Source organism: Paroedura picta, chromosome 6 (genome assembly GCF_049243985.1).
Source record: "Paroedura picta isolate Pp20150507F chromosome 6, Ppicta_v3.0, whole genome shotgun sequence".
Taxonomy (NCBI): domain Eukaryota; kingdom Metazoa; phylum Chordata; class Lepidosauria; order Squamata; family Gekkonidae; genus Paroedura; species Paroedura picta.
In genome coordinates, this window is record NC_135374.1 from 98,626,524 (window position 1) to 98,652,862 (window position 26,339).

Below are 26,339 nucleotides of genomic sequence, written 5' to 3' on the forward strand. Positions count from 1 at the left end.
AAGAAGAAGGGGACGACAGAGAATGAGGTGGCTGGATGGAGTCACTGAAGCAGTAGGTGCAAACTTAAATGGACTCCGGGGAATGGTAGAGGACAGGAAGGCCTGGAGGATCATTGTCCATGGGGTCGCGATGGGTCGGACACGACTTCGCACATAACAACAAAAATTATTAATGGCAGAAAGCGAAGAGAAACTAAAGAGCCTTTTGATGCGGGTGAAGGAAGAGAGTGCAAAAGTTGGTTTGAAACTCAACATCAAGAAAACTAAGATTATGGCATCTGTCCCTCTCAATTCCTGGCAAATAGATGGAGAAGAAATGGAGGTGGTGACAGATTTTATTTTCCTGGGCTCCAAGATCACTGCAGACAGGGACTGCAGCAAAGAAATTAAAAGATGCTTGCTCCTGGGGAGGAAAGCTATGCCAAATCTAGACAGCAAAAAAAAAAAAAAAAGCAGAGACATCACCCTGTCAACAAAAGTGTGTCTAGTCAAGGCTATGGTCTTCCCGGCTGCAATGTATGGCAGCGAAAGTTAGACCATAAGGAAGGCTGAGTGCCAGAGTATTGAGGCTTTTGAACTCTGGTGCTGGAGAAGACTCTTGCGAGTCCCTTGGACTGCAATGTGAACAAACCTTTCAGTCCTAGAGGAGATCAGCCCTGATTGCTCCTTAGAAGGTCAGATCCTGAAGATGAAACTCAAATACTTTGGCCACCTCATGAGAAGGAAGGAGTCCCTGGAGAAGAGCCTAATGCTGGGAGCGATCGAGGGCAAAAGAAGAAGGGGATGACAGAGAATGAGGTGGCTGGATGGAGTCACTGAAGCAGTCGGTGAGAGGTTAAATGAAATCCGGTAGAGGACAGGAAATTCTGGAGGATCATTGTCCATGGGGTTGCGATGGGCCGGACACAACTTCGCAACTAACAACAACAATTATATTATTATTATCATCCTGTTGTTCACCACCCTGAACTGCTAGGGAGGGCAGTTATATAAGTTAAAATCATCATCATCATCATCATCATCATCATCATCATCTTCCTGTGTATAACTCTGCCATATAGAATCATAGAATAATAGATTTTGAAGGGACCTCATGAGTCATCTAGTCCAACCCCCTGCACTATGTAGGACACTTGCATCCCTATTGCTCATCCACTGTAACCTGCCAACCCCTTGAGCTTTCACAGAATCAGCTTCTCTGTCAGATGGCTATCCAGCCTCTGTTTAAAAATTTCCAAAGATGGAGAACCCACCACCTCCCACCGCGAATGACTGTAAGGAACTTCTTCCGGGTGTTTAGATGGAATTTCTTTTGAATTAATTTAATCCCATTGATTCTGGTCCACCCCTCCGGGGCAAGAGAGAACAACTCTGCTCCATCCTCCATATGGCAGCCTTTGAAATACTTGAAGATGGTTATCAAATCCCCTCTCAGTCGTCTCCTCTCCAGGCTAAGCAGACCAAGCTCCCCCAACTTTTCTTTATACGTCTTGGTCTCCAAACCCCTCACCATCTTTGTTGTCCTCCTCTGGACACGCTCCAGTTTGTCCTCATCCCTCTTACATCCCTCTTCAATATGATAAATAATACAGAAATAAACCCCTTTGCAGGCAGCTATTTGCACATCTACTGTAGAGACGGAAACATCTTTTTAAAAAATGCACTGTGTGTTTTCTAGGCTAAGGAGGAACCTTTACAAATGTGTCTTTTCTACAACAGCCTTTGGATACGTTTCTCTTTCCTGCCACCCTAAAACACCCAGTTCTTCCTACGTAACATGATCTGCTTAGATTCTGCAGTCTAATATCCTAATCATAACCATCTGTGTTGACAACCAGTCAGTTCAGTCTCCTCACAATGGCACCAGAGGTTCATTCTGTGTTACTGGCTGTGGCAAGACAGTGATCAAAAAACCACCTTTGCATGCTTCCAGATCACCGTGGTAACCTCCACAAGTGTCAATCATCAGGAACAATGCTCTGACCACATAGATTCATCCTACGTTAACCTCCAGCCCCACCGTTTTGAGAAGACGAGACGAGAAGGAAGGTGAGAGGCACTGGCTGATCTGAAACACAATCACAGCAGCCAGCTGAGTGATTTTGAGCCAGTCACAGTTCTCTCAGAGCTCTCTCAGTCCCACCTCTCTCAAGTGTCAGTTGTGGGGAGAGGCGGGGGAGGCGATTGTAAGCCACTTTGAGGTACAACCCCCCCCCCCATGAGCTCTTAATTATTTTCAGAGATAATCTGATTGAACTGGTAACATTTCTCACCAACAATAGCATTTTCCACTCCAAAGAAGTTAAAACTTGTTTGCTCCTTAGATGTCACATGATACTTATTTTAATATTTATTCCTCGTCAGTATTCACATTCCAACATTCCTTCCATCCCAGCATGAAGTGCCATAACCCACCACACTTTCAAAAGGCACTGATTTTGTGAAATCCCGAAACTAGGACGTCCCTGGGGCACGTTCCCTACTAGAATGGTATTTTAAACTCTATTTCAGGGGTAGTCAAACTGCGGCCCTCCAGATGTCCATGGACTACAATTCCCAGGAGCCCCCTGCCAGCAAATGCTGGCAGGGGGCTCCTGGGAATTGTAGTCCATGAACATCTGGAGGGCCGCAGTTTGACTACCCCTGCTCTATTTAGTACTGCTTGGTTTATGATTAACGTCCACCATGGGTCTTATGCTCCAGTTAATGCTAGGTGGAATCCTCACTTGTTTCAGTGCTGATTCTAAGTAAACTGGTTCATGATAGGAACCATTTATTGTCACAGCCTCATTTTATAGTTTTCAGAAATCAAGCTAGAATACCGCAGTTGGCTGATAATAGGGCATTTATTCCCGAAGATACTCAGCGGCTGGGGCAGGGGAGATGATACTTAGGTACCGGCGGAAGAGGTCTCCTGTGCGTGTCCTCTAGCTTGAAGCCCATCTTCCAAACCACAAATTCACACGGACAGAACACAGCAATTGTCAGCTGGCAAAACTTTAGAGGGAACCGCTGCTTAACTCTAATAAATCCATCTCATATACAGCAAAATGAAAAAAGTAGGATTGCTGCCACTTAAATGAACTGAAATTATATTTAGGCTGCATTGCTTTCCTTTGAGTGCTCTCAGTATGCCCTGAAGAAGGGCCATCTGGCTGGAACATTAGTTCTTTTGTTACACCCTGCTTTGGGAGAAAGAAAGAAGGCAGCTGAGCGCCATTGTACCTGTGAACACGGGGGAACCCCTGTCCCTCCAATCTTTACGTTTGGGAAGGTATGATCTCGTGATTGCTTGCAGCAAGCCCAATCCATATCCTATCATATACCTAACAGTGCAGTCGGTCTCCAGGACCTGAGAGAAATTTGGATATTTATTGTACTGTTGCTTGCTTTTCATGCTTGCAGGGAAATAAGGATGGGAGGAAGGGGAACAACAGTAGGAAAATGGGTTTATTATATATGTTTGGTCCGGATATAGGTCGCAGTGGCCCAAATGTACTGGAGTCAGATCACCCCTTTGGCTAAGAATTCTACAGCTCAGTGTCCCAAGATAATTGTTCCACCTGGGACTATTTCAATTGCCTGTACTCTTCCGTTCTTAAAAGTGTTTCCTTTTTGATCAAGACTTAATAGACCATGAGATTTATTCCACTTTGATAAGAGAAAGGGACAGTCAGGCTATAGGAGGGAGTGCCTATTCCTTTCTGTGCCCCTTTCCCTTTACATTTCTTTCCAGATGGTACATACTAGAAACAGGTGAGCTCACATTACTAGATCTCAGCAATGCTATTCCACCCCCCCTTCACAGAATCACAGAATCACAGAATCACAGAATCACAGAATCACAGAATCATAGAGTTGGAAGGGGCCATACAGGCCATCTAGTCCAACCCCCTGCTCAATGCAGGATCAGCCCAAAGTATCCAAGAAAAGTGTGTATCCAACCTTTGCTTGAAGACTGCCAGTGAGTAAGAGAAAAGTAAGAGAAAAACTGGAGATTCAGTTTTAATGGCTGTCCTGACGGCTCACATAGGTAACAGCTAGATTTGAGTCCGGAGACCAAGGAAAATTTTTTTTTGGGGGGGGGGGAGGGGATGAGATACAGGGAATCAGATAGACTGTAAGAAATATTTGACTACTGAAAGCTCATACTCCCAAAATCTTGTTGGACACTAGCTATTCTACTCCTGACCATAGCTGCCTTCTCATATGACCTTCACACAGGTAATTTCTTCAGCATGCAAGCGGTCACAATTCCCCCTCAGCCAAGCGGATGCTGATAACCATTTTGGGAACTGTATGATGACCAGGATGGGGTATATATAATACGGTCCTAAGTGTTTGTAGCCTGTCTTAAGGAAGCTTCATAAGGTCAAAATACAGGTTGGAACAGACTATACACACACATATATTGATGCTTTACTTATGGTTTATTGGGGAATAAATTAAACTATCCTAAACAATTTATCTGGATAATTATAGGCATTAATATGTCTAGGTGGGGACAGTGGCTGATAGTGTATAGGAGAATCCGTCTGTCCTATTTATGAATGCTCAAAGTTTGGTGCTGGAAAGTTCTCTCAAGTCACAGCCAATTTATGGTGACTTCCTAAGGTTTTAAAGGCAAGAGGTGAACAGAGATTGTTTCCCATTGCTTGCCTCTGCATAGCAACCCTGAACTTCACAGTCCAAGTTTACACTAATATTTTGCCACAAGGTGGTAAGTTCATGGGTGGAGAAGGCATCACACCTGTTCACATAAAGGAAAACTGCCTGTGCATAGTCTGCATGCCACAGCCCAGCAGAGGTTTGAATACCCCCCCTCCCCATTTTACTGTCACTGTATGAGAAATCACTCAAGTGCCACATTAATTCCAGTTCAGAACGTGGCAAGCTGGACTGGTTGCTACTTGTGTATAATTTTGCACTAAATGATCCCTGGCCCTAAAGTAGCCTGCCTGGCCTCAACCAGGGCCAGAGCCTTCTTGGTCCTGGCCCCCACCTGGTGGAATGGGCTCCCGGAGGAGATCAGGGCCCTGACAGAGCTAAAACAGTTTCACAGGGCCTGCAAAAGGGAGTTCTTTCACCAGGCATTTGTTTGAGTCCGAGCAACCAGCAATATCTACAGGGCTCCTGCTCCCTCACTCCTAAAAAATCCACACATATGTTCTGCTCTGGACCTGTTCGTATTGTTATAGTTCGCACCTATGTCACAGTTTAATATTCATATTATTTATGTTGTATGAAAATCGTTGTTTCTATTTTTTATGTGAGACTCAGGGGAGGGCGGTATATAAATATGAATGAATGAATGAATGAATGAATGAATGAATGAAGGCTGGGTCTGCCTAGAGCAGGGGTAGTCAAACTGCGGCCCTCCAGATGTCCATGGACTCAAACTTTGTTCTGCTACTTCAGACCAACAAGACTACATGCTAGAATCTACTTGAATCTACCTACTGATTGTGAACTATATTATGTCATATCAATTTATGTCATCATTTAATCATGCTCATATGTTATGAGACAATGCAAAATAATAATAATATATTTAAGCTCCAGCAAGTCACAGCTGACTTAAGGTGACCCTCAAAGGGGTTCTGAAGGCAAGAGATGAGCAGAGGTGGTTCGTCTTTGCTTCCCTCTGAACAGCAATCCTGGGTGTAGTCTGCACAGATCTCTTTACCCACTCCCAGTCTGAATAAATCCCTGCCGTCTTCACTGAATTCAATTTCCACTTTGATTTGGGATGCTTTAAAATTTTCTTCTGCAACATGCATGATTGATCCACAGTGACCCTACCTTTCCCCTGAAATATCCAGAAGTGGATATAACCCTCGATATTTGAAGCTTCCTGCTCTTTGCGAACTTTCTCCGTGCCTGGTACCAAAGCAGTCTTCTCTGATTGGCTAGGATGTCAGTTCAAAGACTTACTGGTTCCCGGTTGCAAGGCATGTCTTAAAGTGACTGCACTCCAGAAGACCTAACTTCTCTCAGCAGAGATTTGCCTCTTGTTATTTCCTGTCTCCAATCCTTGTTCAAGAAAAGAGACTCCTGCTGTGCTTGAGTCCTCTCTCCGTTCTGAGCTTCCCCAATCACATGCAGAACACTTTCTGTTTCAGTTGGGGGGGAAATACAGGAAGGCCCGAGTTCAAATCGATCTGAATTCAGCAGGATCCACAATGGAAAAAACAAAGTCAGTGCAGAATCAGCCCTGGACTTCCTTGGAGGTCTCTCATCCAAGCTGACCCTGCTTAATTTCTGACAAAGCTTAGGGATAGTCTAGGTTATTCAGGCTGCTATAGACTTACAAATGAATTTTTTGGCTCTACATCGGTAGTGTTTACTAGGAAAAGGCTGAAAGATTCCTCTGCAGTTTCTGGAAGGGATACAAAAGCACCTCAGAACTCTAACAAGAACTCTGTGAGGTAGGCTACGCTAGGCTGTAAGTTTTGTGGCTAGCATGGATTTGAACTTGGGTCTTCCCAGTTCTGTCTAATACTATTTCTTGTATTATCAATATTGCACAGAGAAAACAATCTACACATTCAACAACACAAGTGCAAATACCACTTCTGATAGCAACTCTATTTTAAAAAGCATATTTGCATGACTGAAAGAAAATGAACCAGTTTTGAAGATTCATTTAAAAAACGAACCAAACATCCTGTTTCATTTTCACTTTTCTTTTGCTTGGATTCTTTAAAGCATTCAGGCAGCTGATAAAGGACTGACAGGAATTATTTGATTTTATATAACACATAATCAGCCTCTGATTGTACCAGAACTCTCAAATGGAACGCATCTCAAAATTTATGTTTTAATTATGCAATTTAATGACATACTTCTAGTAATTTAATTTTAATGGCTCCAATTGACTGTTCAAGGAAACAGTTGGGCAATCTCTGAAGATGCTACAGGGCAAAAAATCAACAAAGATGTTATTTTTCATTTATTTCATTAGGTTACCATGATGCACTGAGAGTGTAGATTGTTATTCTCCATACAAATCAACAAAGGATAAACCAATTGATTTCAGTGAGTCTAAGAGCACCTTAATTTGTGTTGGATTATAGCCATTATCAGGAGGATATTGCAAGTGATTCCAGAATTAACACAGGTTTGAAAATATGTACTTTCACAGTTTTGTCATAGTTAATCCAATTAAGGTGTTTGGAGCAAATCTCTCTCATCTCTCAATCTCTCTGCCTTCAGTTATCTTAGCAGAGTTTAAATATGCAAAGCTGCTTAAAAGAATAGAATAGTTTTATTGTGAAATGAAACAACTTTGTACAGAAAGGGGAGCGGAGAGAGAAATAGTCCTAACTGTTGTTCTGCATTATTCAGTCCTGTTCTGGAGGTAAGCAGGGAGGAAATGTGTTCAAAAGAGCAGGAAATCTTCACGTGAGCCAGTCCAGGCTGGGTCTGCAGTTACTTTGTTTTTTCTGTTGTCCATCTTGCTGAATTCAGATCAATTTGAACCCGGGTCTTCCTCCTTCCTACCTCCCCCCCCCCCGCAAATTGAAACAGAAAGTGTTTTGCACTTGATTGGGGAAGCTCAGAGCAGTGGTCACAAAGCTACTTGTTTATTTTTCTTTCCCTGGAGAAGGGGGGTGGTGGTTGGGTGAAGTCCAGCCATTAAAGAGTGCTTCATTAGCCAGAGCAAGCTGGGGGAGAAGCCAAGTACAGTCGAGGCTGCTTGCTTCTTTCTTTTCATGAAGGGAGGGGGGAGCCAGCAGCAGCCTCTCAGAGAGTGAGGCAAATCTCTGCTGAGAGAAGTGTGGGTTTCTGGAGCGCAGTCACTTTAAAACAGGGCAAAAATAAGTCTTGGGAGGGAAGCCTTACAACTGAGAACCAGGAAGTCTTTGAACTGATGCCCAGCCAATCAGAGACACACTACTTCTCTACGTCAGGATTGCAGGAAGTTAACCTGGCAAAACGCAGCTCTACACTATACTGGGGGCTTTAAAAGCTGGGTCTTCAAATATAGCGACTTACATCTGCTCCTGGATATTGCGGGGAAAGGTAGGGCCACCATGGATCAATCATTCATGTTGCAGAGGGAAAAGTTAAAGCACCCAAAATCAAAATTGAATACAGTGCAGAGGAGAGGGGTTAATTCAAGCTGGGAGAGGATAAAAAGCAAAGTGCAGACTTGACACAGGACACAGGATGTGATTCTTTAAAAAATACCTGGAAGTTCCTGATCTAACTATGCTAAATACACATCTCCTCTAATGCCCCCTGTAAGATATTCTTTATACTCTTTTGAATCATGCCCACTACAGATCTTGTATATTCCAAACATTTAGACCCCAGCTTTCTCCCCGGTGGGGACTCAAAGCAGCATACATTTTATGCTCATAACAATCTTATGTGGTACAGAGACTTAATTTTTAATGTGGTCTTGTTCATGAAAATATATGCCACAATAAAGTGCCACAAGACTCTCTGGGCTGAATTTTCCATACTGTGGGCAGAATCCATTTTTCAAATCTAAAACGTTATGTGATTAATTCTCTTCTGGAAAAAACAAATGAGCGTTCATTTTAGCATAAAATCTCAGTGACATAAAGCCCATCACCAGATGCATGAGGCAAATCCTCAGTGGGCATACACAGACACACGTAGAATAGAGAAACAAGCTGCAAACAGCAAGCGTCAAAAAGAAGCACAACAAGAATAGGGTGTGACCTTATTTTGTAACGTTCAGATGTAATCAAGATTAACAGAATCTTCCTTGCATGTCAGGAACTTTTGATCCTGCTGTTTTTCACCTGATTTTTCTCTCCAAACCCTCTGTGTGTGTGTGTGTGTTTATGTGTATGTACACAGAAAATCATAGATCAGGTATTTTGCACGGCAAAATCAAACAGCTCACAGAGGGTTTTTACATACTCAGGGATATAGACAAATATGACTTTGTAAATTAACCAAAATAAAAAAAGATACTAGTAATCTCCCTCTCTTCCTCTCTCCCTCTCTCTCTCTCTGATGAAGCAGGAGGAGCAGAATGTATGAGGTTAGGGATGCTACCAAATTTTGTAGCCCCACCGTTTTGACTTCCACCCCCCAAAAATCCTGTTTCAATTTGTCTTTCTCATATCAAACTGTTTCCCTTCAATGTATGCAATGTTATTTTTTTGTATGACTTATGCGTGGTATGTGCAGGGCACGGAAGACATAAAAAAACAGTGTGAAAGAAAAAAATGAATTGGGAATGCCAGCCATTTAAAAAGTTATATACCGAGAGAGACAGAGACAGAGAGAGACAGAGAGAGATGGCAGATTTGTATAAGGAAATAATAGGGAGAAAGAGAGCAGAAATCAGCTAGGATCAGCCCCTGTCAGCATATCGACTTTTGGGGATGGAGAGATTTCCAAATTGCTCCCCCTTCCTGTCATTCCTCATGGACTTTCAGCTTGCTGTAACCACTTTACAAGGTTTATTTTGTCTCTGTTCATTGAGGGGCACTGTGTACCGCTATGGAACCTTGCCCACAGAGATTTACCAGGCACTGCCCAGAATGAAGGCATGCCCAGAAACATGTTTGTTTTTAATAAGAGAAGCCCAGGAAGCTGAATTCATTAGGCAGTCTCATGGAATGACTGCTGACACCCCAGCCTGCCTTTATTCAGGAGCCAACTGGGATATGAATTAAAGCATGAGCAAAACCTTTGCTGGATTGACACTGGCAGCCCCCCCCCCCCCCAATTCTTCTGGCATTTTCCCAGTTTAAGACATAGCACAAGTAAACAGAACCAAAACAACCAAAGCTATGCATACTGTCTTGCGTTTGAAATGTTTCAGATATTTACTGTCGCCTGCTTTAGGATCTTCTCCTCCTTCCACTGAGCCAAATTCTACCCTAAATATAGTGAACTCAACTTAATGCAAACTGCATGTAGATAACGTGTGAGCCTGTGAGTGGCCATGTGAGAACATGTGCAGCGATGCACATTCAAACCAACAAAGGAATGCACATCTGATTGAAAACAATACTGTACGGATTTCATCCGGGGCACCTGTGGTTGTCAGTCCAGGTAGTGCCATGTGCAGCACAAGCTTGCTTACATGCACAGATCTCCTTAGCTGAGTTAGGCAAATAATAGTGCAGTCCTAAGCAGAGTTATCCCAGGTGAAAGCTGTTGACTTCAGGGGACTTAAAAGGGTATAACACAGTTTAAGGTTGCACTGCCAACCAAAAAGGACTGAAAATCCATCCAATTTTTAAATGGCTTTTAACTGCAGGAGTTCAAGGTGGTACAGAAATAAAACCTATTCAAACTGAAAACAGAATGGGCATAATTTATATATTTTTCAAGGCTGCAAAGATAAGCAGAATTTCTGGAGAGTAAGATCTATTGAATTTTCCTTGTTTACTATAAGTCCAGGCTGCATTTACTCAGTTTTAATAATTTTTAATGGTGCACTGCTCTGAGAATTGCTTTGAATGAACAAGTAACATGCATTATTTTGGAATATATCCATTGCTGTATCACTTATATCTTAAGCTAATTTACAGTGTGATAACAGGATCATGTTTTAAATAATTAAGAAAAACCCCATGCTTTTCACATCTTAGGGCAAATGGGAGAACAAACTCAAGATGATAAAACCACATTTAGATATATCTTTGGTTGTGCTTTGGTGTTTCTGTGTGTTGTGTCAACACAGGTAATAATGGAATTGGATGTCTAACATTTAAATTAGGCAATAACAATACAGTGCAGACACAAAATAACATGTAGTATAACTACCTTGTTGCTGCATCAATATCTGGTTCTCTCTTCTACCCCTTTAAATGTTGTATTAGAACTCTGTTTTCTCACCATTACAACAATCAAAACCATTTTGTTAGTGAGCTCAACCTGAAATTTGAAGTTGTTTCCAGCAAACAGCATTACTACTGTTTGATTTTCAGGAGTGTGGGTTACTGCTGAAATCAAATAATCGATGATTCGTTGTGTATACAGTCTGGTTCCCTCAGTGAAGGCTGCCTTTTATTCCAAACCATGATCAATTGTGTGAGATGACTGATGCATGTTAATATCAAATCCTCGTTGACTGACATCGAACTTTGTTCATTCATTAACAACTGTTATCCCAGAGGCTCAAGACCAGAAATTTTTGTGCACAAACTAGTTCCTCTAATCCTGCACATTCAGTTCTTTCCAGGCCTTCAGTTTGGATTAATAATGTCCACACACACAGCACAGAGAACTTAACAGTATGGACCTAGAGTTGTATTTTGCTTTACTGAAACAAAATAACTCATTTAAAAGGAAAAGAGAGGAGAAAAGAGATGGCAATAGGATCTATGGAAATTTGGTATTTATTTTGTCTTCTTGTCAGGAACTCATAGCAATGTCACATCAGAATTTTCCAGAGCAGAAGTATAATTTCAAACACTCTGCTGAACTTAATAGGCTTATAAGGGAGCGACTCTGCTACGATCATGCCGTAGGGATCTTAAAAGAGCATTGTTTTCTTGATTTGTTCTGTCGATGGGTTTTATCATGAAAATACGTCCTGGTTTCTGACTCTCACGTTTCCAATGTGCGTTGCTTTGGGCTGGGCTACATGACACTGCTGCTATGAGAGGCAACCGTTTTGAAAACTAAACAGTCAGACTTGACTGGGGGGTTTCAGCTGTCAGATTATTTTATTTTATTTTGCAAATTTGGAGATTAGAGCTTTAGGAAACACTGATGAGACAGCATCCTGTTTCACTTCATTGTGAGAAACCTCGCCTTTGCTAAAGTCAGTGGCACAGCTCTCACTCTCTTTGATGAAGTCAAAATTTAATCCTCCAGTGAATGACCAGTGTCATATTGAGAAATACCGGGTTGTCAAAACTAGGTCACCAAGAACCTAGGTATCGCCATTAATTTATAATCCAGGGACGTAGGCGAAACTGATAGATCGCTATCGATTCTCTGCTAACTACCTCTAATGACAAGTCATTTGTTCAAAAAGAACCATCAAGGGAAATTTCTAAATTGGTTAAACATTCCTTGAAATGACTTAGAAAACAATATTTCGTTTCCCATAGATGCCGGGTGTGAATCTGCTAATATAGAGATATCAGAAAGACTTTTGACATTTAAGCGTTGTACAGCCTGACAATGCAAATGCTGCAAACATAAATATTCTGCCTGGTTTAGTGTTCCCCTCATTGTCTTTTTGTGTGTGTGTATTCTTCATAACTCCCTGGAATATATTAGCTGCCATATGTACACTCCATTGGCACTGTATACACGCAGATGGGCACTGAGATATGCTTGCTAACAGGTGTATGGAGAAAGGGGGGGGGAAAGCTGTTGGTGTATTTCCTACTTGGATCTCATTCACAATAAGCATGAAGCATATGTAAATAAAAGGGATCAAAATAAAAGATTCAGAGTGCATTCCCAAGCAAAGTTGTACCCTTCTAAAGCCATTGACTTCAGCAGACCTAGAAAGGATTACCCCTGTTTTGGATTGTACTGGCCGATTGATAGTTTAATTAGAGAAAATCTTAAATGAATGCTCAGGTTGGAGTTCAATGTCGAACTATGCAGTAAGTCATGATTTAAGACAGAACAGCAGGTGATGAATGTATTTCAGTATTCCCTTTTTAAAAAAGTACTGCGTAAATCTCCTCTTAAAACAGTCCAATTTTTCTTTCTGTAATGGTCATATTGTGTTAGTGGGTCCGCTGGTGAATGCAGGAAACCTTTACAATATGTTTTCATGTATCCACCAAGTGTTAACGGAATTTGTTAGGGACAGCAAGAAGTACATCTGCATAACTCCAGTTTGTGTGTGTGTTCAACTGTGCTAAGATGTTTTCCGCCTGGCAACTCGCTGCTGTGCAAATTGCACTGAAAGAATCACACATTCTCTCGGCTGCACTTCTGGACGGCCAAACTTTGGTGGCTCGATCACCGTTTTGGCTTTGGCTCACGATATGGAGAAGCACAGCTAATTGCAACTTTTTCCTTCCCCCAACAAAAGTGGCAAACTACATTACAGCAAATAACCTTTAAGATAATTAGGCAACAATGCTGCAGCTAGCTAGCATAAAATCTTCCTTCAGGCGACCCCTAATTTAAGTGTTACTGGCACCAAGTGAAGACAGATTGTGCTCTTCCACCGCAATGTTTACATATCAGAAACCCACAGAGCAGGAAACGTGAGACTCAATGATGCACTAAATTAGGAACAATCATATTCCAGCGCTAATTTGCTCTCTTTTCCATCCAAAAAAACTCTAGTCCAAAAATAAGTTCTAAGGCACAAAATGCCATCTCTCCTTTCCAAAGAACAGAATTCCCATCCTGTAGAGAGTCACATACTACGGGCAACTTTATCCATGAGTACGGGCAAGTCAGAATCCCCAAACCCAGTAATTTAAACTAACAAGCATGAGAATGATTTTCCATTCTCTCCACAAGATATTATAGCAATACTATTAGTTGAATTAACGCCTACATGCAACCTACATTAATTTAAAGGACAAAGACAAAAAAAAAATCAACCCTCAATTGTAATGCCATATAGGATTTTATATAAAAAGTACTTTCTCCAAATAACACAAGTTACTATATTTGGCATAAATCCTAAATATTATGTTCTAAATGCTATATAAGAGTTACTTTACCTTTCAGGATGTTACTATTACAATTCAAAATCCCTTCTGTTTGAAACGGTGACTGCATTTTGGGTAAGACATGATGAAAAGGTTTACCTTCCCTATGCTCTGGTGTTCATCGAAGGCAGCAATCAGTTCCTGTGCCCACTTAATTTTTTCAGGACTTGGTGAGAACTCTTCCTGGACAACAGCAATTTGCTTAGGGTGGATCACCTGCTTACCTGCAAAGAAGATTAATAACCCCAGAGTCAAGCCTGAACAAGCAGATGTTCCAACAAAATGTTCCAATCACTCGAGACTTCTAAATATTGCAGACGCTCTCATGGTTAAAGGCTAACTTTTATTCCTCCCTAACTTGATCTTTTTCATTTTTAAAATTGTCAAATGAGTAGCCCAGACGCCTATACCAAATAGCTAAATCAAAGCAGTAACTAAAAACTGAGAAACCTTTTGAAAAAGGAAACAATTTTTAAAAAGGTTTCCTTGATTAAAAAAACAACAACAACACCTTTGATTACGTTTTATTTGCTTTTGGTTTCCCTAATCAGCTCATGTTAAATAAAATTCAGTATAGCAGCAGGTGCTGTACATACATGTATGTATTTCAATACTTATTGATCAGCTGTGTGACACATGCCATCATTGATATAACCAGAGCTGAATTTCAAAAGGACTAAAATTCCTGATATCTTGCAAATATAAACCATTTAAAGGAGCAAATTCTTGATGGAACGGGGACAGATTTTGCTGCTGGTTTTTATGATTTCTCACATAAGCAAGCAAATCTCTCATTCCAATCACCTACTGAAGCATATAATTTTTAAAAATGTAATGTATGTTTTTTCCCAACATGGATGGCTTAAAAATAACTATAAGTTAGTTTATTATGCTCTTCTACTACAATTGGAACCGTGAGAATGATAGTTATTGGAATGAATAGCAACTTCATAAATTAAAGCAGTTCTGTTCTCAATTGTTAAAAGTAGTTTAATGTACATTCCAATCTACTGTATTGGTTCTATGTACACCGCTCTGATCATAGTGAGGGGCAGTATATAAATTGAATTAAAACTAAAATAAATAACTTTTTTCATGACACGCTTCATCATCATTTATTCTTGAGAAAGCACACACACACACACACACACAGATATATAAGAACCTCATTTATGCAAGGCAGGCATTACGAGAAAATTGTCAACCTATCACATCATTTTATGCTCAATATTAAAAAAAAACCCTGAACAACCAGGGGCAAAAATCCAATGTTAAATCAGCCACAATTCATTGATCAGGGAAAGAAGGGGGGATATTCACAGAAACAGTTAAGACTTTTGTTGCTTGTTTGGCTCTTGACAGAGAGGGATGGAAGGGGGGGTCTTGTTTTAAAGAGGAACGTTCATGTGACCTCCTCACCCTCTTGAAAGCAGCGATGTCGCATAAACCCTGTTAGTTTTAATGGGGTTTGCTGAAGTCAAGTCTATTCAATATTTGTACGGCTTTCACAGATTGGCCTTTGAGATGGGGATCGCAAATGAGAGCAGAATTTGGTAGAAATGCACTTGCTTTTTGCAAGAGGAAAATGTAGAGCATAATTGTTTTCTTGGCAAGCATCTTCTTTATTTCGTTGGGCTCCTATTGACATGGATTCTTACACCTGTCTGGGATACTCTTGAGAGACAGGGTACAGGCAAAGTCGGTGAAAGAATACAATGAGTCGGTTCATGTGAAAATAAATTGCTAAGGCAGGCACCATCAAGGCTAACCTTTCTGAATGAACAAAAAATATTTCAGAAATTTCCAGTTAAACATAGAATGCTGTGCTATGAATGTGTAGATATTTCATATTATGACGGCCACATATAATTGGGGACGTGTGTTCATTTTAAATTGGTTTGAATCCCCCCCCCCCCAAAAAAAATTATTGGCAACAGATAACATATACATTCACGGTTTTCAGATCTGCCTATGCCACCTTTCTTCAGCTCAAGATGGCACACAGAGAAACCTATACAAATGTAAAACCACAGGCTCAATGAATGACAAAAAATTACTGTGGATAAGGGAAAATAGATTCCCATTATTTATTCTGAAAGGATGTTGGCAATGAAAAGCTTGTTTAATTCTTGATGTAAAAACAAAACAAAACTGAAACCCATTGTATAGAAACAAGAGACACTATTTCTCCTTGCAGTGTTGTACCATGCTTTATTATATTCTATTTTTAATTCCATGACCATTTGTCCTAACTGGAGGATGCACATTAAAAGTCCTTCAAAGATTGTTTTGTTAAAAATAAATTGAAGAATTGTAGTGTACTTTACATTGTCTTACTAGATTCTCTTTTAAAATTAAGAAAGGTTTTAAAGTGAAATGATAACATTAAATGTTTATTTATTTTCATTGTTTTACTTGTAACAGTGCACTGAATTTGAGGTTTACTTTTGCATGTTATTATTATTTAGTATAAAACCTATAGAAAGGTTTGTAAAGTGAGGAGGACATCTCAGAATATTGATCTTAATTATTTGTTGCAAAGGCAGATGCTTCACTGTGGTAACGATCAGGATAAATATTAAAAATCACATTTACTGTAAGAGTATCAGTCTTTTAACACCGTGACAACAAAAACAACAGCAGCAGCAACAAATACACCATTAGATTTATGGTCCCTAAGTTGCCTTTTGTTACCCCTTATGTATCCAAACAACTGTATAATGGCCTTTGACATTGTTTGGAAACAAGGGAAATCTTTTAAACCAAACTGTTGTTATTGACAAGTTACAGAGACGCTGCAGAATTGGAAGGTATTAAAATTTATGACCATGAAATCCTTTTTGCGCTACCACTTGATATATCTTGCTTTAAATCAATACCTGTCAAGTCTTTTATGTAACTCTATGATGGTGTCATTTTGGTCTTCTACAAAAGACTGTAAAAAGGAAAGAAAAACCTCTAGTGTTTCATATTTATATCTCGCTGCTCAGCGGGTTGCACCAGCATAGCTATAATGACTAAGTCAGCTGTTAAAGGTTTACTATGTTGTTGTTTTTTTATGTAGATAAACATTATCACAGCTGATGGACATTTATATAGACATACCGCTGATGCAAACTATACAGAACTATAAAATGTAAGTTGCTATAAAGGTTTTTTTTTTTTTAAAGGCTGGATTCTGAAAGCAATGACTGGAAACATCTAAGCCATACACGTTAAAAGACTTTGAAAAACCAAGGGCAGTTAAGGACCAGCAGCGATCCTATTAGATATTTCCATGAGCATTTTCTGGAGTGAAATATTGGGAGGATTTATTCAACAAGGAGTTGAAATCTGCCCTGAGTCATTCCAAGAATAGTGGACTGGCAATGACTATTACAAAGAGGTGTGGCTGAATGGGTTGTTGCAATGAGTGTATTGGATTGTTTGTTTTTAATAGAATTTGATAACTGTTTGAATTTACAGTATTTGGTAGATGCCTGCGAAATTCAGATATGTTGCATTTATTCTGTATTATTCTTATTCTGGAATGTCTAAGGTTTTTCCTCAGATTTGAAAGTGATTCCTTTAAAACAGCGATATACAGACTAGAAATCAGGAGCAGAAATCCTGTGGCCTTTTAAATGCTATCTCCTTCCCCCTTTTAGTTTCGTGTTTCTTCTTTTCTGTCCAAACACCTGCTCAGATCTTAGAAAAGATATGAAACACAGACTTATACATTACTTCAGACATTTCTCCATCATAGCTTCCTTCAAGGCTGATCAGGTAGCATATAGATGGAAGAAATTTGATGGGCAAGACCAACAAAATGGCTTCTTCACTTGAGAGTATCGTCCACATTACCAAATCCTGAATTTTTTGGGGGGGAGGGGGGATGAAATTAGTATCATGGTGGTCTGTCTGTCATTATTTACTTTATTATTTTTTTACCAGTTTTCTACTTGAGACTCATGGTGGATTACATGTTATAAAACAATGTAAATAGCATGAGAGAGCTCATAAACAAGACAATAGGACTAGGAATACAAAAATTTAAAAAGTACGATAAAGTACGTCAAATCATGCTTTGTCGAGCAATGCAGAAAATTGAAATTCCAATAAATGGAAAACAATACTGTAAGAGCATCACAGAGCATACAAGAAATCAAAAATATATATATCATAGACTGTGGCACAGATTACCATCCTGTTCTGTATTTAACTTTATAAAAATGCTCTCCCAAATAACTGCTTTACATAGTCTGTGACTTTCTGTACCTAGGTCTGCAGGTCAAATTGGTTCGCTACTCTAAAAACCCTTGTCTCTGCTTCAGTTCTATTCTTGAAAGTTATCAATTGTTGGGTTCTAGTCATTGATCTATCAATTTTCTTGTAAGAAAAGCATTATACTGTACTACATTATGAAAGTTTCAATGTAAACTGCCCTGAGCTACAAGAGAGGGTCTTATATAATTATAAATAAATAAATAAATAAATAAATAAATAAATAAGAAAGATTAAAATGAGATTCCCAATATGCTAATCAATTTGCAATCTGAATGCATAGCCTTATCACTAGTTCTAAGCTTCTGATGCTTCTGATACCAACAACTAGGTAAGATCAACAAGTGCTCACAGCTCTCCATTTTCTGTTGTGGCTTCCATTTTGCGAAATGGCCTTTCGGAGAAAGTCAGGAAAGTTCCCACACACTTGTCTCATCCTTCAAACTATGGAAAACAGAATGGTTCAAGATAAAGGTAATAGAGCTATATAATAATGGAATGGTTCAGGAAGAAGCTTTTACAGAAAGAACAGGATCATGGACTATATCATTGTATGTTATGTATTATCTATTTGCAGTTTCTATCATCCTGCTCTTATTACGTTACTTCCGAATTTTATAATACCATTTTCTGCATTGTTTGACATACCATGTAATGATTTTTGCTCTTTTTCAAAGGGCTATAGCCCTATTCTTATTGCATTGGTTACTGGATCTCACTTGATTTATTGCGTTGATATGCACTGCGCAATCCATTTTGAGAGAAAGGGAGAAAGTCGAATTATAAATAAAATAAAATAAAATAAAAAGGATAGGACCGGGACTCTTTTCTGCGTGAACACACATAGGGTCAAGCAACAGAGCTATGATTCCTGAGCTGCCCACAGATAAGGGATCTTTCCCCAGCAACTTTCCATCTTCAGAGCAAACACCACAGTTCTCCCCTATGAATAAGATTCCTGTGGGGTTGCATAGAGCAGCAAAAGTAAATTTGTGCATGCTTAACTCTGAGCCATGTTTCCTTATTATTTGCCTCCTGTTCTGTCAAAAACAGAATAGTCTGATCAGGACTATTATAGAACACTGTTCTGCTTACTCTTTCTTTGCTTTTCTCTGCTACAATACCAGTTTTAGCTCTTTCTTTGCTGTATTCCAACATGATTTTGCTCCCCCGCCAACAACAGTTTTTAAAAGAATGGCTATTTCAGCCTGCCTTTGTATTTCATTTTAGTAACTGGTTACTAAAGGGTAGGTTACTAAAGGGTACAAACCCGCTTGTGTCAAGTTAGCAAAACATGTTTGAGATGTTTTGAAGGCAATTGCTTTCTTCCATTTCAGGCCCTTTCATAGCACTTCTGAATTGCTACGATTTGCTGTTTAAAATGCAGTGGCTCCTCCTATGCTGCTTTCTCCCTCACCCTTTTGCCAGGTGATCTTCCTCAGAGTTATTTAATGTTCTGCGTTGAGCGTTGTAGCGTTAAACCAGTATAGTACTTCAGTGCTACAGCGGAACCATTGAGATACCTGCACTCCACTGAAGTACTATAGCGGTTTAGTGCTGAAGCACTCAGAATGTTTAATAAAACAACAACAAAAAAACTCCAAGGAAGGTTGCACAGTGAAAAAGGGTGTGTGTGTGTGTGGGGGGGGGGGGAAGTGACACTGTTTAAATTAAAAATAGTGCTTCAGAGACAGTTCATTTGTGGAAGAAATTTACTATATGAAGCCCCTGTCCCTGTATCGTTTTACTCGAAATTGGGCCAACAATGAATAACATTCGGTATAGAACAGTACTGGGAAAATCTTCAATGACTCTGCAGCCCTGCTCATTGTGAATTCTGTCTGGCCAATTGAATAGAGAATGCACATTTGCAAAATTGATGACAGCGGTCCCACCTTTTTACCTGAGCTCCTTCCTTTTTTACTTAGAGAATTTACCCTTGAAATACTTGTGACAGATTTCACACCAAACCCTAGTGCTGATTGGAGGGGCATAAGAAAAGGGGCACCACCTTCCTTTTGCATCACTGTGGCTATGGAATCCAGGTAATATCCGTTTTCAGTGAGATTTCTTCATCAGTGACAAGTCCCCTGAGTCTTCAGTATATTTATCAATTTTATTGAAAATTTAAACCTTATATATATTTAAACCCTATATATAATAATAATATAATACTGGCCACAGGCTCACATAGGTATGGAGTACCAGTCTGTATTGACACGTGTCAATACCCCATACCTATGAGAGCCTGTGGCCAGTATTATATTATTATATATAAGGTTTAAATTCTCAATACTTATAAAATTGATAAATATACTGAAGACTCAGAGGACTTGTCACTGATGAAGAAATCTCACTGAAAACGGATATTACCTGGATTCCGTTTTGACAGAAGTCCTACAGAATAAAGAAATAAGGAAAATTACAAAAGAAGGACATTTTTCTTTCTTTTATGAATATGCCATTGGATAGGTCTGTTTCTCTCTGTTTGGTTTAATTATTAGACCGTCCTTATACTCTTGTATGATCACTGTGGCTATGGACCTGTTGAAGGGTGCATGTAGTACTTCCACCCTAATACAGAAGAGAAAGTTTACGGGAAACTGTGCAATCCATCACACATCATGGCTTCCCTTTTGCATGACTTTCCCTTTGGTGCTGCAAACGTTATAAATGGCTGACCAGCACTTTTGAATAATATCTGGATTTGCTGTTCCTTTTGCAAATAACGAAAGGGGGGATACTCAGGTTTCCAACTAAAGGCACAAACCACAAAAAATGTGCCTCAGTTCAATATAGAGGAACCATGGAAGGACTTAATAGTAACAGTACACATATAACAAAGATAAACACGTCCATTACTTTTTGAGTAATATTGCAATAATTCTGAACCTGGAACCACATCTAAAAAGCTGTGCTATTACAGGAACGTTCAGACTTTTAACAAGTTGTAAATAAAGCTGAGTTTGTCACAGGAATCAGCTATTAATTTGCATATTTGGAACGCATTTGGTCAACATAAGCTTATTTGGTGGGAGTCCACTAATATCATACCCCTTTTCATAGGAATCACCAGTTTTAGCTGGGCCCTGATGGCTTTCGTGACAATATACATGCGACTATAGCTTAAAATGGGTTCTTTTAATTTTTTATTTATTATTATAATAGATAAGATGCTTGAAAGACACAAAAAGTTATTCAGACAGGTGATAGCTCCACACCTGAAATTAACATTGAATAACCATATACATGTGATGCCATACAGAATTACACATGCTGAAACTCATTGCTTTTTATATAAGCATGCATAATTTTGCACAGGACTGCAGCCATGTTTTTAGAGAGCTAGCTTAGTGTAGTGGTTAAGAGTGGTGGCTTCTAATCTGCTGAACTGGGTTTGATTCTCCACTCCTCCATCTGCAGCCAGGTGGGACACCTTGGGCTACTCACAGTGCAGGGTGTCTGCTGTGGGGAGAGGAAGGGGAGGTGACTGTAAGCCGCTTTGAGACACCATCTGGTAGTGAAAAGTGGAATATTAAATCGAACACTACTTCTAGATTTGAATATTACCTGGGATAAAGGGAATGGCAGGGATAAAAGTTCATACTAATCCTATGTTTTCTTTAGATATTTTTCATTTTTTAATTATAAAAAGATGTTTAGCTACCATCCATATCCTCAACTGCTGGATATAATTGACCTCTTGAGGTACAGTGGCTGGAGAATTGTGGTCTTTAGATACTTTCTAGCCAACACAGCTCTTCTGTCTGACAGATGAAAGTTTATTGTAAACACAGCTCTCCCCCCGTTTCTAGGGTTGGATCACAAAGTGCCATTGTGACCCATTATACACAGCGGCAGCTATGCCGCGTTGCTGCCGTGCCATTGTTGCAGAGCCAAAAGCCCCGCCGTTCCCTGTGTATGCATGGGGATGGAGCTCCGCCAGCTGTGCCGATGCAAGGGCCCTGCGCAGGCAACGTGGGGCCAGAAGCGCCAGGAATGCTGCTAATTGGCGGCAATGGCTGCAGGGGGGGGGTTGGTGGCAGGGGCCCCCATTGCAGGATGGTGGGGAGGAGCATGCTGCTCTCCCACCTTGGTGGGGGTGGGGGGGTCGCCCCTGTCGACTCTGCGAAGCTGCGGAGCTGGCAAGGGCAAGAGGCATTCCTGCAGGGATGCCATAGGTCGGGGTAGGAGCCGGGCCAAAAGTCCGGCTCCTCCAATTATGCACTGGGCTTGGTCGGGCTAGCCCTCGCCTGTGTCCTCGGGAGTCCTAGGACTCCAGAAGAACCCGCGTTTCGTTAACACAGGACTTCCAAGGGCCTGGGTCGGGCCAGGCTCTGGATGGCGGTGACATCGGGCATAATCGGGAATTTTCCCCGAAGCTCTGTCACCGCCATTTTGGGCATTCCGACCTGTGCATAATGGTTCTGTGAGAGTAGTTCCAGTGTTCCATAAAGGTGATGCACAATTTCTATGGATTTCTCACTTGAGCTGCAGCTTCCTGAGCTGCATCTTAAGTTGTTCCCAAAGATCTTCTGACTATCAGGAGCATTTTTTCAAGTGCCAAATGGTGGCGGTAGAAAGTGTTGTCAGATCACAGCTGATTTATGGTGACCCTGTGGGGTTTTCCAGGCAAGAGAAGTTCAGAGGTGATTTGCCACTCTCTGCCTACACATCACAAACTTATTCCTTGAAGGTCTCCCATCCAAGGACTAGCCAGGGCTGACCCAGTTTAGCTTTTAAGATCAGATGAGATCAGGCTAGCCTGGGTTTGTAGTAAGAGAGAAGTAGAAAAAAATCTGTTCCTCAAGTGGAACTCTGCTCACAGTTCATTGGATCCAACTCATTGTCTTTTACTCACTCAGTAGAGTGCCACCTGATAACACCTTCAGATATAATCCACCAAGACATTGGGCCTTAAATCCATTATGCATGCACAGGGAATTCACAGACTAGAAGCAAAATGGTTTCTTTAATTTGAACCAGATCACCTGCTTTAGGAATAGTGGTTGTTTAAGGATTTGTGGCACAGAGTGGTAAGGCAGCAGACATGCAGTCTGAAGTTCTGCCCCTGAGGCTGGGAGTTCGATTCTAGCAGCTGGCTCAAGGTTGACTCAGCCTTCCATCTTTCCGAGGTCGGTAAAATGAGTACCCAGCTTGTTGGGGGGGGGGGGTAAAACGGTAATGACTGGGGAAGGCACTGGCAAACCACCCTGTATTGAGTCTGCCATGAAAACGCTAGAGGGCATCACCGCAAGGGTCAGACACAGTGCTTACACAGGGGACACCTTTACCTTTTTAAGGATTTGTCCAATTATTTAAATTCCTTTCTATGGCAGATGTTTAAAAATTGGTTACTGTACAGTTATCAGTTTAATAGGATGGAACCTGTGGTGGTTCTTATCACTTGATGACCCATTTGAGTCCATGAGCCTCGTTACTCAGATGGTAGGTTTTGCCATCCATGGCAAAATGCTGATAATGAATGGTTTGCAGTGATATGGCAAAAATACATCAGATCTGTACAGAGTCATGAGCAGTTGTTATGTGGAACAATGGTTATCACATCAAAATCTTAGCAATTATATTGGAAAATGTTCATCACTTTTAGAAACGTAAGCCACTGTAACTCTGCTAACTAAAAAATCCTAAAATCCTGGAAAGTAGGGAATTGCAGTTTTTGTACCTTTGGAATGGGCCATTCAAAAGATGGCATAATGCAACTTTGTTATTTCAATGCACTTTAATCAAGATTATTAAAGAGTGGTACAATGATAGATCCTCCCCTCCAAACAGCGTTTAAAAGGTTGAGTAGCAATTCTTAGCTACTTCAGTTATTCTAAGTGCATTCCAGGTTAGTAATTTTTATACTTTTTATTCATTAATTAAAATATGTATTAGTACATGATTATGAGAATCTCTTAAACATTCATTGAAAAAGTGGGAGGAAGCCACCCTTTTAACTCGGCATGTTCACAAGGCAAATAACGCTGCTAAATAAAGCTAGTTAAGAATATCTAATCTGGGCCTCAGTGTCTTGGGATACATGACTATTGCTGACTAAGTGGGCAGTTTCCAACATCATGCCATAGTAAGTTTAATCAACAGAGGAATCCACCCCGAATCAAACCATGATGACACTAGCACCTTTGCAGAGATCAAGCACTATCTAGAATAAAGTAGATTCAAGTGGGTAGCTGTGATGGTCTGAAGTAGCACACACACAAAAAATAGAGTCCAATAGTACCTTTAAGACCAACAAAGATTTATTCAAGGTGTGAGCTTTCGAGTGCATGCACACTTCCTCAGACTAATGAACAATTATCATAACAGTGGAGCTATAAGGCAAAAACTAATTATGGTAAATTAGTAAACTGTGTCACAACATCCAAATTAAGCCATATGATGCCACATGATAATTCTTTGTTAAAACATCCAATCAGTCCCCTTGAGTTCAGCTGTGGTTCACAAAAACAGTTTTATTTCTCCAATGTTTTGAATGTTGTGACAGTTTACTAATTAGCTTTTGCCTTACATCTCTACTGTTATGACTCTATTTTTCTTGTGCTAGAATAAAGCAGTCTGGTTTAATGAACATCATCTTTAGCACACACAGGTAGTGGAAATAACTTCTTCTGTTATCCTTGCTAGGAATCCAGAGAGACATGTGCAAAATGTTTCCATGTGCACACATGGAGAGACAGAGGTCAATTTTTACTTCTAGCTGCAACCCTTCACATCCTACGAGGTGCTAGTCTGGAGCTCCGATTAATTTAGGGAGATCACTTCCCCTTGAACACACAGTGTTTCGGATTCTTGGCCATCAACCTTGGCAGTAACACAAGAAACCTTTGGGGAGGGAAGGCCGCATGGTATAGCCTGATCTCATCAGAAGTTGGAAACTAACCAGGGTCAGCATTTAGATGGGAGATCACCAAGGAAGACTCTGCAGTGGAAGGCAATGGCAAACCACCTCTGCTTCTAATTACCTCGAAAGCACCTTGATACAGCTGCCATAAGTTAGTTGTGACTTGGTCGCATTTATGAACTTTGAACACTGGTCATACATAGGAGAGATAATTTAAGTAGCCCACTTAGTATTCAACTTTTACAGGAAAATAAAAGAAACTTTTTGCTTAAAAGTGGCCCAAATAATTGAGAGAATAGCATCATCTTTTGTCTTATTGCAATTATGATGGTAAATTGGTGTTTTTTCCTAGCAGTATTTCTCTAGAAACCTACAGCTTTCATATATATCTGATTTCAGACTTCTTTCCCTTTAAAAAAAACATGCTTCTCACTAGATTAAGAGCTTCAAAGAGTAGTTTCCCCCCCCCAAACTAGCATATCTGTACAAACGTATTCTATCTAACTTGAATGAGACGTATCATTGAAATGTTGCCACTGTTGTTCTTTAAAGAATGCTATCATCTGTGTGTGGGAGCCAAGTAGCTGATTCTTATCACAAAGCTAAAGCTTTGTTATGTGCCACATGTCATAGGGGTGCCCGCCTGACATAGAGCACGAATCGTGGGCTAACCGTCTGTGTTACAGGGATGGGCTCAGCTGCAAGAAGCCTGATGGTCGGCCTGTCTTGCCAACACTTGTAGATGTCATCAGGTGAACAGGCAATTACTGGGAAACAATCCTGGCTATGGAAAAGCAACTCAAATAATTTATTTTATTTATTTATTATTTATCATATGGCATTTGTAGTGTAGCCAGGAGATCTGCTGATGGTCTGGCAGCCAGGCAAGGGATGTTCAGAGGTGGTTTGCTATTTCTTGCCTCTGGTCATAACCCCTAGTGTTCCTTGAAGGAATTACTAACCAAATCCTTGGAATTCTCTCATCCAAATATTAGCCAGGATCGATGTACCCCCTCGCCTATGAAAAGCAATTCAAGAAAAAGACTGACACAGAAATAAATCATAGGTTCATTGGCACATTGGATTCCTCAGGGATTTTATTTAAAAATGCAAACAATTGCAATTTGGATCACCAAATGCATCAGCTCTAATCTCATGGATAAATGGAACAACAAAGGCTATACCCAGAATTAAATTTTGTTGGTCTTAAAGGTGTCAAAGGTCTGAAACTTTGTTCCATTGCTTCAGACCAAGATGGCTGTCCACCTGAATGAACCCTATGGATAAATGTTCTCTAGGGACCCAGATCTCTAGGGCAGTGGTCCCCAACCTTTTTATCACCGGGGACCACTCAACGCTGAGGACCATTCACTGGGGACCACTCAACGCCTTTTACTGAGGCCCGGTGGGGGGGTAGTTTACTCCTCTACTCTCAACCACTGCCCTAACGCTCTCTGATCGCTATGTTAATGTTTAAACATCCCTTCAAAATAAGATACAGACATGCCACAACAATGAAGTAAAGGGCTGGGGGGGGGGAAAGAAGGCGTCCTCCGGGGCCCACCTCCAATTAG

The 26,339-nt window shown here is 40.4% G+C and overlaps 1 protein-coding gene and 1 long non-coding RNA gene across 5 annotated transcripts in view; one reads left to right on the top strand and one right to left on the bottom strand.

Annotated features, from left to right (window-relative positions):
- LOC143840364 (uncharacterized) overlaps positions 1 to 26,339 on the top strand; it is a 93,007-nt gene that overhangs the window by 48,609 nt on the left and 18,059 nt on the right. For all 3 annotated transcript variants that reach the window (XR_013232149.1, XR_013232147.1, XR_013232148.1), the window contains exon 2: positions 16,699 to 16,770. This is a non-coding gene — a long non-coding RNA (uncharacterized LOC143840364). The remainder of the gene's footprint in view (positions 1 to 16,698; positions 16,771 to 26,339) is intronic.
- The window catches only part of CLYBL (citramalyl-CoA lyase), a 216,183-nt gene that overhangs the window by 4,591 nt on the left and 185,253 nt on the right, over positions 1 to 26,339 (bottom strand). For both annotated transcript variants that reach the window (XM_077343818.1, XM_077343819.1), the window contains exon 7: positions 13,734 to 13,858. In XM_077343818.1, the coding sequence (XP_077199933.1) occupies positions 13,734 to 13,858 (125 nt within the window). The remainder of the gene's footprint in view (positions 1 to 13,733; positions 13,859 to 26,339) is intronic.